Below are 12,992 nucleotides of genomic sequence, written 5' to 3'. Positions count from 1 at the left end.
ATATTATTGTGCATTAATAGAGAAAAATTGTTAAAGCTACACCAAAATTGGATTATTTAATGATTTTGTACAATTTCAAATGAATCAAGTTCTTCAAAAGATTGCAATGACTTTGTGATGCTATGATGGGATCGGGTTAAGAAAAAATTGGTTTAGCTTATCATATTGATCCATTGATGCATGTTATCATTTAAGAATAGTTCCAGATTTAGAATTTCTCTTTTTATCCCTTTCACTTTCAATCTTTCTTTTACAAATTATTTAGAAATAAGATATAAAAGAAACAACTACTGAAAATTATTTGCCACCCAATGTTTTGAAAACTTACAGTGAATCAATTATGAGATCAAGAAACACAATGTTAGGTTTTTGAATGTTTTAAATTGTCTTATCACTAAAAAAATATTAGTGTAAATTTTAAAATACAAATATATTAGTCCCTTTTTAAAGCAGCAAAACAACAAACAACTGTGTGAACCAAAATGTCCCAAAATATTGGGGTAGTCATCATTTAATCAAAGACTTGATTTCCTTTCAAGAGATATTTGAGTTTGTTTGAATTTGGATATATGTTTGCAAGTGTGTCAAATAACCTATCAACATGTCACGAGTGAGATTCATGGCAATGGGTGTTAGAAATATCAAGTTCATATAAATAATTTTTGGTCATAAGTTTAAGCATTATAATTTGTTGTGTTGTATAAATTGTAATACCATGTATCATAATGTATTTCTAACTCATTTAATACAAAATATTAAGCATTGTATTTCCAAATTAAGGTTATAGTTGTAGTAGTGAATTGTGCTATATTGTAGATTGATTTAGTATAAGTACAAAGTTTACAATCTATCTTCCATTTTTGGGCGTAATTTGTCATCTAGTCAATAGTGATGCATTGACCCTTTATAAAGTCAATATCTTGAGGATATCTCTTTTACCCATGACCATCAATGTATAAGGGATCTATTATATCCATTTATTTGAGGTAGAGATAAGATTTTTTAAGATAATAGAAGTGTCTCCTAGTATTTGAATCCAATATAATAGTGTATAAAAATTGGTAAAGGTAATATTCTATAGTAGATCAGATTAAGAGGTTGGAGGCATTGATTGACCAAGTAGTAACAAGATTGATATCTATATAGGTAGATATAACTTGAGTATTATGCTACTATTTGAGAAGGAGATAGAAATTCAATTAAGATCTTGGCAATGCTTATGCCATTTCTAGAGATAAGGATAAACTTTAATACTTGAAGTACATGGGAAACTTTCTAGCCATAAATTATTGCTACAAGCTGGTATAATTAGGTGCTTGGGGATATTATTCATACAAAGTTGAATAATCTTCCCTTTCTTCGCAAGAATATTTTATTTGATTGAGTTTGCAACATAATTTATAAGAGTAATTCTTGAGTAGAGAGGTTATTGTTCAATAATATGTTTTTAATATAACCATGCACATTTGAAAAATTATGATTTCATGCAAAATCTAGAGAAAATAATTTTTTCTTAAACTCAGAAAGATATTTTGCCAAATTCTATAATGTATATAAATATTAGGCCTTACGAAAATCCATATAATTTTTATTTTTATTTTCTAGATAAATTGTGGGAGGAGGGCCCACTCCCTTTATTCACATAAATAGAAATGATACAAAAAGCCTATCAAACAATAAGCAAAAAAGAAGAAACAAGAAAGAATAGAAGATTAATAAGAGGGTAACAAAATCTAAAAGGAAAGCTAGAGATGAATACATAAGCCTTGCCAAGGTGCAAACATTAGCAACATGCACAAAACAATAGACCAAAGCCAGACTAGTTTTTACTCTTTCGCGAAAGGAGGGCTTCCATTGTCCATTGAGAACCCTCCTCCACCGTTTCCTTTCATTCAACACAAATTTTTTCAGCCTTAGAATTTCTCCCTTTTCTCTTTTTTGGGATCCCATAATCAGCTTTACACTTCTTGCTGTCCATCTGGGAAATCTCCAATATCCTGGGGAGAGCCACCACAAAATCATCATAAAAAAATTCTGTATCCATATCATCCATATCCTCCATGAAAGGAAAAGTACCTTCTGGCTCACAACCATCCTCCCCCCCCTCGGTCCTAGAAGGAATGCCAACCGTATTAACCAGCACAAGGGAAGATGGTATCGAAGGGTGCTCATGAAGAGATGAAACTAAAGGCTGAGAAGGATCCGGGGCCATCACAGGCTAAGGATCCATAAGCTTACCATGATTTCTCCAAATGAAGTTAGTGTCTGGCGATCTAGCCTTTCTAAACCATTTTTTAAGGTACACCTTCCTAAAACCAGCAACTCTTTGAAGAGTGCAGGCCTCAATTTTGTGTCCTAACTAATTGCAATGAAAACAACAAAAAAAGGAAGCCCTTCGTAAATTAAAAACTGAGTCCAAGAACCAAAGGAAGATTGAATTCAGATAGAATGGTAAAGAAGGTGAGATAAATTAATCATAGCACACACTCGAAACGAGGAGAAGTAACATCTTCCAAATCAAACTTAACAAAGGTGCCCACCTGATTAATCAACAGTCTGATGAGATCCTCATTCCGCATGACCAAGGGTAGATTGTAAAGTCTAATCCAAATAGGAATCCTAGTAATCCTGATAGTAGCTGGGTCAACGAAGGGGGCCCAAGGAGCCAGAAAGAGGCCAGATTGCCCGAAAAACCAAGGACCATTCTCCACCACGAATGAACAATCAGCCACAGAGTGAAAAGTGAGTAGAAAGAGGCCAAAATCCAAAGCCTCAATCACGGGAGTAGTAAGGTTACTCCAAGTAGATTTAATCCACTCGACAACAGCATCCAAACCGGAGTATCTCCTCAAGCATCTCATTATCAAAGATCCATCAGAAATCTCATTAATATTGTCATCAGAAATCAAAATCAGAAACCCCTCATCTCTGCCATTGTGGTGGATACCAGGACTACCTGCACAGATTTTACCAAACCCTAGATAGAATTCAATCCTCACACCAAACGGGTCCTGCACAAAATGGGAACTCAAAAATGAAACAGAAACTCTATGTTCTATAACACTCGTTTTCAGTGAAATCTAGAGGTAAATTCTAGTAAAAATCCTCTCCATGATCTAGATATCTCAATAATTACTTGAGAATATCAAAGGATGATATATGTATCTGTATGGCTATATTTGGTAATATAAATTGGCTATTTTTATTATTTAACTATCATAGTAGAACTAAAAGCATTTTAAAGTTTCTGAAGATATCTTTTCTAATAGATTTGGTTGTGTGAAATTTTTGAAATATTTGTATTTCATGTAAATAAGATTGTAGTTAGATGATGAATTTTTAGGTACATTTGTGATTCTCTATTTCAAATTTACTTAGATGTTTCCATATTTCTTAAAATACTGGCTTTGTCACTTGATAGACGAAGACATCAATTCTTTTTTGGTAAAATGATCAATTTTTTAATAAATTTTTCTCCTATTGTATCTTGTAGGTTAGTTTAGGTTAGATTATACTAGTATGCACTATTTAGTGATGTAGACCTCTACTAAATCTTTTGAGAGATTGCATTTTGTTATCCATCTATGGAGAATTGTGTATGTTGGGTTGCCAAATTGTACATGAGATAAGGAAAAAAAGGGGGATTAACCTTTGAGCTATAGATTTTGCCTTCATCTTCAATTACATATGTAGCCTATTGCAAATCAATTGTTAAATAATATTTAGATTTACTCAATTAATAAATTAGCATAAGAAAGTATTTGAATCAAAAAACCTCTCAAATATATGTATATAAAAAATCTGCCTAAATTGTGTAACCTGTTTTTTATCATTTACTTTTGATTATATTGTTAAGATCACTTAAATTACCCACTTCTATGGAACCTTATTCAATATAATGTCTATAAATTAATGCTCATATTTTTATTTCATTGGATTAGCCTAGACTAACATATAGATAGGGATTATTCTTTTTCCCTTTTCAAATATATGAGTCACTAATATTTAGTGATGCATGTTCTCTATCACAAATTCAAATCTAATTGACTTTTATCTACAAGAATGTGTAAGCACAATTAACCAATTATATCCTCATTGAACCAATGGTTGATTTTAATCTTTTCTTTATTGTTGTAAAATTGTAAGGCAATAACATGGAAGTGCATACTATATGAACTTCACCTTTATCATTATCATTTTCTTATCAAGAATGTTGAAATATGAGCCACCAATTTTATCTTCTTTTATTTCATCTTTATTTTTATAAATCACAATTTATTTTATAATCGGTATTTTAAATTAGTAATATGTTTCTAAATTTGATTGTGTCAAAGATTTTTTTGCATCAACGTTTCGGATCAGACTCCATGATCTATCATCAAGATGAAAATAGAGAACATAAGGAGAAACTGATCACAAGTGTGATCCAAAACATTGATGCAAAAAAATCTTTGACACAATCAAATCCAAAAATATATTACTAATTATTGATATAGATTTTGGAAATTTGATATCATTAGTATTTTAAAATTTCAAAATCTACAATAACAAATTTATACATATAATCAATATGTTATAAAACAAATAATAAGAATGATAATATATTTCTTAATTACAATATCTATCAAAATTCAAATCTCGAACAGTATGAGTAATCATAATTTAACTTTTAGATAACTTTTAACCTAATATATGTTAATACAGAGAAATATTATTTCTTGTCGAATGCTCTATATCTAAAGAATCTATCTTCTCAAGTTTGATATTTTCAGATATCCTAATATTCCACACATACAAATTAAATTTCTGTCGTTCTTCGACTGCTCCTCTGTTTTGTGAGCAAGTCAATTCTGCTTCACGGACGGTACAGAAATTCACTGCACACGCGTCTGCTCATCAATACAGTTCATGGGTATCCTTTCTTTAACTTGAGGCAAAAGCTTTCCTTCTGCATTTTTTTTATATTCTCTCGCACTTTAAAGCCAGTGATTTCTATAAGATGCTCTCATTTATATTCCTTAAACCCATTTTAAAAATACCTTCCTTCGATTTCAAACCAAGAATAAAGTTGAGGGTAAAATATTCTTTTCTTTTTCTAAATTATGGAAAGCATAGGCCCCATGCGGGTTCTTGGTTCATCCGTTATTTATTCCTCTATACTTGCTACCTGTTGAAGAACTAAATTTCTTGTTTTCAACTATAGGGCTTTTTTACACATCCACCCACTTTACTGTATTCGATTCTTGCATTATTTGTTTAGTTGTTTTCCTTTTCAGCGGAGCACCAGTTTTCTGTTAATGGCTTCCACTTCGACATCTGGTCGAGGAGAACAGGAAAGCGATCCATTTTTGGTTCTTGAAACTACCCACGAAAAGATAAAATCCCCCTTGACTGCAAAACAGTTTGATGTATTTATCAACCATCGAGGTCCAGATGTCAAAACTACTCTGGCTCGGCAGCTTTATGATTCTCTACAGCAAGCTGGGATCCGGGCATATCTAGATGATCCAGAGACTGAACTGGGAGACTCAATTTCTTCCACCATAAAGAATGCCGTATTCTCTGCCACAGTGCACATACCCATCTTCTCACCACGATACGCAGAGTCTGCTTGGTGTTTGGCTGAGCTAACTTTAATGTTTCGAACCAAGGCTAGAATTATTCCCCTGTTTTACCATGTTCACCCTTCAGACTTTCGCTACATGAAAAATGGAGTTGCAGATGCATTTTCCAAACATGAAGAAAAGTGCAGATATCCTTATCATGATATTCAACAGTGGAAAGAATGCCTGCGGAGCGTTTCAGGGATCAAGGGCTACGAACTCAACGGGCAGATTGAGTAAGACATCATTAAATGCTTTCCATCGATATATGTTTTCTAAATTATCTATTCTACAAACTAGTTTAATTAGCCTAAAGCTCCTTTTATATTTATTATTTTAGGTTTTATACTTCATCCTAGAGAAAGTGTTGGGTAGACAGAGTCAAAAATATTGGGTCTCATCTAAATTTGACTATTGCAAAGTATTTCATAGTTCCTTTTCTGATGAGTTCAAGTCGAGTGTTTTCCCAGATTTTGGGGCGTGGTTTAGACAGCTTCTACTTGTTTGATTTGAATATCTTTTATTCTTGTCTGGAGAGGGATTTTGGCCTTTTTGCCACTTACCAATGGCTCCAGCCTCCTCTGTTTCCATTCAAGTTTCCTATAATTCTAAATTTCTCGGGATTTAGTTAGTGCACTTTGAAAATTACATATGGGTGGTTGTATTGTGGTAGAAAATACCAGTTGTTAACTTCCTTTTAATTGTACGTTTTCGTATACAAGTGCTTGTTGCTGTGCATTACGTTTCTGAGCTCCAACTTCTTATGCTACATATTAGACCTTTTCTATTCAATAATTTTATTCAATTTGAGAAGAAAAATTCAATTAAGTACGTAAAACCTCATTTTGATTTATTTTTTTGTTTTTTCTTATTTTCAGTGATCTGAGTAAGCTTCAGGAGGTCATATTCGCCGTGGTTAAAGAGAAAGAAAGAAGAAAAAATCCTTTCCAAGTTGCAAAATATGCTGTGGGACTTGATGAGCTTGTGAAAGACTTCTATTGCCATTGCCAGCGAAATGAGGAAATGAGAGATAAAATAAATGGTATCTTTGGAATGGGAAGGTCTGGCAAGACTACTCTTGCCAAATATTTGTTCAATTGCAAATATTTAGAATTCAGTGGATCAACTTGTCTATTTGATGTGCGGGAACATGATGTCAAAGGTAAGCTAACGTCTCTGCAAAATAAGCTTCTCAATGATCTGTTTCTTGGAAACCATCATTCATTTTGTAGTATAGAAGAAGGAATCGCCAATATCCAGGATAACCTTCAAAGGAACCGCGAATCAAGGTTCCTTATAGTTATTGACGATGCTGATCATCAGAAGCAGTTAGATGCCCTAGTGCCCATAGATGCCCTCAACCCCAAAAGTTTGGTTATTGTCACAACTCGTGACGAGAGGCTTCTTATACAGGCTGGAGTAAGAGTCCGTTATAAGATGAAAGCAATGAATCCAAAGCATAGCAGAGAGCTCTTCTGCTGGTATGCATTTCACAAACAATCCTGTGAAAGTGGATTTGAGAATTTGGTAGACAAATTTGTTGAAGCGTGTGGAGGTTTTACCTCTTGCTCTTCGAGTAATGGGTGGGCTTGTTTTTGGTAGTGACAAGGCTTATTGGAAGTTACAATTAGATGTTGTTAAGGAAAGGCTACATAAAGATATAAAAGATACGCTTAAAATAAGCTATGATGCTTTGGAAGAGGATCAGAAACAGATCTTTATGGATATAGCGTACTTTTTCATAGGAAAAGATGTGGGCAGGGCCATAAGTATATGGAAGGCTTCAAGTTGGAGAGCTGAACATGCACTTCAGACTCTCAAAGACAAGTGCCTTGTTGAAGTGAAACTTGTTTTTGATGAGAATAGAAAATATGAATATGAGCCAACATTTGTTTTGAGAATGCATGACCAGCTCCGCGACTTGGGGAGAGAAATGGCAGATAATGAAATGAACCATCCTTGTCGGCAGATAATGCGTCACACAGATCTTGTATGTGTTTCTTTCCTTAAATTCATGTAGAAATAGTTTATTTTCTATGTTGTTAAAACATTTACACGTAAACTTGGAATTAACCTTTTCTAACAACATAGAAATTTATATTCAGATTGAAATGCAGAACATCTTCAGCAAGTCCGAAGGACAGACTTTCAGATATTTCAATGAAACTGAGCAGATGACATATCTTCTGGAGACCTCAAAGAAATCGACTGATTTACAATGGCTTGAACTTCACTCTAATTCCCGTCAGTGGAATATTCCTGAATGGACCTCTCTACAAAATTTGAGCACTTTAAGACTTGAAGGAGTGTCACCCGCGAGATTGTGGCAAAGGGCTGAGCAGGTATACGCTTTTTCTTGATCAAATATCTAATTTTGGTAGCATCAGCAAATAGCTCGTTCTTCTAAGATTTTTTTATCATTGAAAAAAATAGCAATTTGAAACAAAATGATTGTAAATTCCAGGTTCCACTCAAGTTGAAAGAGCTATCTTGCTGCTTTAAGGGTCGTCATTTTCGAGACTCTAGTAAAGACATGTTAATGACAGATTTAAGTGAACTAGTGAGCTCGTTTGGAATGTTAAAACATCTGGAAAGTCTGCAACTACAATTTGGATCTGACATTCAAATCTTAGAATGGAATTTCTTGCTAAATTCTATTAGAGAACTCACCAATCTGAAAAATTTAGTAGTGGCATCATCTGAGGTAGAAGGGGAATTCAATTTACAAAACAGGGGAGTGACAAGTAATGATTGGTTTCGTATGAGAAGCCTGGAAGCCATAACTCTGTATGATGTATCCAAAACAAGGAAGGTCTCAATTAGTGGACAATTGTGTCCCAACCTTAAATCTCTTAAGCTTTATTCTATGGCAGATCTAATTGAAGTGGATTTAACAGGGGTGGCCACACTAGAATGTTTGGTGCTGTTGAAATGTAGACAGTTGAGCAAAGTATTGGGCAATGATCTACCAGAATTAGAACTGTTCCGCATAAAATTATGTCTAACTATGAGAGAGTTGCCAAATTTTGGGTGCGTAAGTTTTCTCAAGAGGATCTATATTAGCCGCTGCCGGAAGCTGCAGGATATATCAGCTATTGAAAGATTGAAGGGATTGAAGAGGATCTGGGTTGCTTATTGTCCAGAGCTGAGGAGTATAAAAGCTATCGAACAGTTGAAGGGGTTGAAGAGAATCTGGATCGAGCACTGTACACAGCTGCAGGGTGTGATTTGTTTTAAAGAATTGAAGCAGTTAAAGAGAATCTTCATTGGGCATTGTGCAGGGCGGCTGGATATACAAGGCATTGAAATTTTAATAAGCTTGGAGAGCATTACCATTGCTGAATGCCCGAAGCTACAGAGTATAAGGGGTATTGCAGAATTGAAAGGACTGGAGGAGATGATTATTGCCGATAGTCCTATAATAAGTTGCGTTGAAAGATTGCAGGTATTATATGTGCATTTTCTCATTAGTTGTCCATTTTTTCTCTTTTAAATTCAGTCGGTCTGTTTCGATTTTTTATATTTGTTTTCGGGAACGGCTGCATAGTGTTTCTAAATATTGTGTTTTCGTTTTCCCATCTATAATTCTAAAAATAATTCGCCCTGTGATTTCAGAGATTGCCGTGGGAGCTTACAATTCTAATGTGGGAATTTGGAGATGAAGTTCGCTTCCCAAAGAGATGGTCCAAATCACATTTTAATGCAGACAAAATTGGCAACACATTGACTATGGCAGATAGTTTCTGTGAAATAGATTGTGAGGAGAAGAGTCAGACTCAAATAGAGGAGATGATCGATTCATTTCGTAGAACCCAACAATCACCCAGTACATTCATCTTTTGTGCTACGTTTTATGGGCGTCCTCACATACGTAGTAGGATTATGGTTGAGGAGCATCCTTGCCTAAGACCTGCAAATCTCTCCAGTGATCGTGCATGGTGGATACACACATGCGTGGTTAATGAAGAAAATCTATCAAAATTTGACGCCTGGATGCCATTTAGTCGTCCGTACGAACGTGATTGTTCTTTAAAGAAGGCGTTTTTAATGGGAGTGAAGAAAGGCGAGGAAAGGAAAACAGTCCACATATTGCAGAGCTTATTTGCTCAGCTATGCGTTGGCAAAAGAAAATATGATAAAAAACGGCTTATTGAGGAAGTGTGTGAGTATGAGTATTTCTCCGGTCGTCTGTTCCACAACAAGCATGTTGATGATGATGATTGGGATGAGTATGATGAGGAAAATGAAGATTGAAGAATACCATGATCCCACTCTTTTTTGTTGTAAATAAGATTATGGAAATCTTAAATAAAAAAATTTCAAATTGAAGAAGATGGTATTGTATTTAAAAAAAAATTAATTCGTTAATTTTATATATTTTTAAAAGTAGTATTAATATATATAATTATATGAGTCGTTATCATAATAAATTAATTTTTTCTATTCAATTATTTTTTTAAATATTGATCATTGTTATAAATTATTGTTTTGTATTTTGTTTTATTACTAGAGGTATTTTGAGAAAGAAGTTAAACTAAAAAGATACATATTAAAAGAATTTATTGATACAATTTAAAGTTGTGTAAATAAGTGTTGAAAACTGTAAGAGAGTTTGAGTTTAGCGATATAGTTTTCCTTCGATTGAAATTATATAAGAGTTTAATAAAAATTAGCAAGGCTACCAAGCTTATTCCTAATATAGTTGAACCTTTCAAGATCTTAGAAAATATCAACTCAATTACTTATAAATTTAATTTACCATCCAGTTTAGACATTAAAAGAAGTAATCAACGAAATTAAAAAGTGCATAGATAAGTGATGCAAACTCTTACAGAGTTTTTATTAAGATGAAGTTTAAATCATATAAGAGTTTTATAAAAGTTAACAAGACAAACAAGCTTGCTTTCAAATTTGTTGAATCATTCAAGATCCTATTATTAATATATTTCATTATATTAGTTATTATTATAATCAATAAAATTTTTATTAATGAGATTTATTATTTTTTTGAATAATAAAGTAATATTATTTAAATCTTGATAATTTTAAATAGTATATAATAAAGCATTATTTGTATTTTGCTAGTAGAAATATTTTGAAGAATTCAAATTGATAAGACAAGAAAAGATGTCATCAACATATTCAAAAGGTGTGTGGATTACTTATGTAAATCTTTAAACTGTTTGTGATCAAAACCAATTTTATTTGAACTTAAAAGCATATTTAAGAACTCAATAAAATTTAACAATACTACTAACCTAACTCCCAACTTCATTGAACCATTCAAAACCCTAGATATGATAACCCAGTAAATTACACATTTATTTTACCACCTGCATTAGGCAAAATCTATAATACATTTAATTTGATTTTTGAAACAAATGTAGTAGATTTCACTCATTGACCCAATTGAGATTCCTTGCAAGAGTAAGATTTTGAATTATACTTACCTTGAACTATTAAAATAACTTGAGCATAGATGATTATAGACTCACAATATCATCCTCTAGTAATGCAAGGTCTAATTAAGACTAATATTCTCAAGAAAGTGAATATATTTGAATAGATTTGTTGAAGAGGCCTTAGGAAAATGTAGGAAGATTAGCTAAGGCAATTGAACTCTTATAATTGCAACAAATTTAAGAATATGCTAAGGCAATTGAACTCTTATAATTGCAACAAATTTAAGAATATGCTAAGGCAATTGAACTCTTATAATTGTCATTTATGAATCAACTTTATCTTGAAAATGTTTATGTGATCTTTTGAGTTTGAACTGACACTAAAGAGTTTATATGATCTTAACTCATCAGGAGGGATTTACAATGAATGATTTACTATAATCAAGGTTTAATTATTTGAATGATATTACATTCAAACTTTAAGGGAAACAAGATGGCAAAGAATGTTAAGTCAAATTTTTTCATTGTAGAATAATCTTATAATATGAAACAAAAGTAAGAAATATTTAATACAAGCCTTCACTAATATGTGCATATGATATGGTAAGTAATGGTGGTGACTTATTTCAATGTCATTACAATCCCACTTTACTAAACATATCTTTAATGTTACAATTTGGTACTTTTGATAATCTATCGATATCATGGTAAAGGTTTTACATGACTACATGATGTGGGTATGTGCACCAAGATGGTGAACAAAAAACTTGCTACACACAAAAAAACTAAAAAATGCAGGTAATGTATTCAGGTTATTTGATTTTTCAAATAACTCAACTGTGTTATGGTTTGGAAAATCCGAGCCTTCACACATATGGGGTTTTAAAATTAAAACCCTATATGCATTAAACTTATAATAAAATCGCAATCAGTTTTTAAAGAAAAATTAACCAGATCGCATTTTTTTTATTATGATTTTTCTCAAAACCCTTCCAACCATAACAATTTTTCTCAAAACCCTTCCAAAAAAGCCATTGAAATTTGTACGTGTTCTTTCTATTAACCAATTCATCATGTCATGACATCATAGAGATAATTCATAATTCCTTTTCACATTTTTAGTTGTTTTTATTTAAAATTTCATTGAATTTTATTGTTCTTGATTAACTTTGTTTTATTTTTAAAAATTGTTAGCAAATGCTCAAAACAATGCCCCTAAACAAAAGTTGCCTCCTAATATCCTTGAAGAAACACCCAATAATATCCCTTAAATGGGAAACCCTCTAAATCCTCCAATAAACCACTCTCAAAACACACAAGAGGAATTATAAGTCATCTAGCACAAAATTGAGTGATCATATCTCAATTAGTGTCTAGGCTAAAGGCCTAAAAACACCAACACCATGCATTGCTTTCCATAGCCTTAGAAACAATGATATAAGTGCAAATAAAATCTCCAACAATGTAACTTATTGGAAAATATTTTAGGATTCATGTCATGACTATTATGCAAATGGTCTAACATATGATGAATTAAAAAATAATGAAATAAGAAAAACAAAAATATGTGTTATTTTCATTGATCCTCGAACCAATGAGACTATAACTCTTAATATAGAGAGGTTTCCTATACATTGGTGTAATCATGTGCCCATAAAAACTAATTTTTGGGATAGGTTATTGATGGTCTTTGACTAACCTGCTTGCAATAATTATAAGATACCTTATTTTTTTGAGAAAACTATACTATGAGTTCATCCTTAATCAGATGCCTAATTATTTTGATATAAGGGAGTTCTAGGGTAGAGGTGGAGTCTCTACCCAGGATAGACCAAGGGCTCAATGGGTACAGAACCACCCTAATCGTATACCTCTAGCTGTGAAACCTATTTTTCATGTCACGCTCCTTGTAGCCCTAAAGGAGTCTATGGAGATGGGGAGTCTTTAGGTAGTTTCTATTAGAGTAATCGGGTCTTTACTTGATTAA

At 32.7% G+C, this 12,992-nt stretch overlaps 1 protein-coding gene across 2 annotated transcripts; it reads left to right on the top strand.

Annotated features, from left to right (window-relative positions):
* Nucleotides 1–5,200: 5,200 nt before the first annotated feature.
* Nucleotides 5,201–10,008, top strand: LOC131064584 (disease resistance protein L6). Of its 2 annotated transcripts, none has more exons than XM_059210006.1 (5): nt 5,201–5,839; nt 6,482–7,593; nt 7,721–7,945; nt 8,068–9,048; nt 9,219–10,008. In XM_059210006.1, the coding sequence occupies exons 2-5, from the start codon at nt 7,183–7,185 to the stop codon at nt 9,855–9,857; spliced, it is 2,256 nt and encodes a 751-aa protein (XP_059065989.1). In that variant the 5' UTR covers nt 5,201–5,839; nt 6,482–7,182; the 3' UTR covers nt 9,858–10,008. The 2 variants fall into 2 exon arrangements, with proteins under 2 accessions (XP_059065989.1, XP_059065988.1); XM_059210005.1 differs by having other exon boundaries at nt 7,709–7,945.
* The last annotated feature ends 2,984 nt before the right edge of the window (nt 10,009–12,992 follow it).

The sequence above is a fragment of the Cryptomeria japonica genome, chromosome 8, assembly GCF_030272615.1.
Source record: "Cryptomeria japonica chromosome 8, Sugi_1.0, whole genome shotgun sequence".
NCBI lineage: Eukaryota > Viridiplantae > Streptophyta > Pinopsida > Cupressales > Cupressaceae > Cryptomeria > Cryptomeria japonica.
The sequence above is the reverse complement of the archived record's forward strand: the minus strand, read 5'-3'. Positions and strand labels throughout refer to the sequence as shown.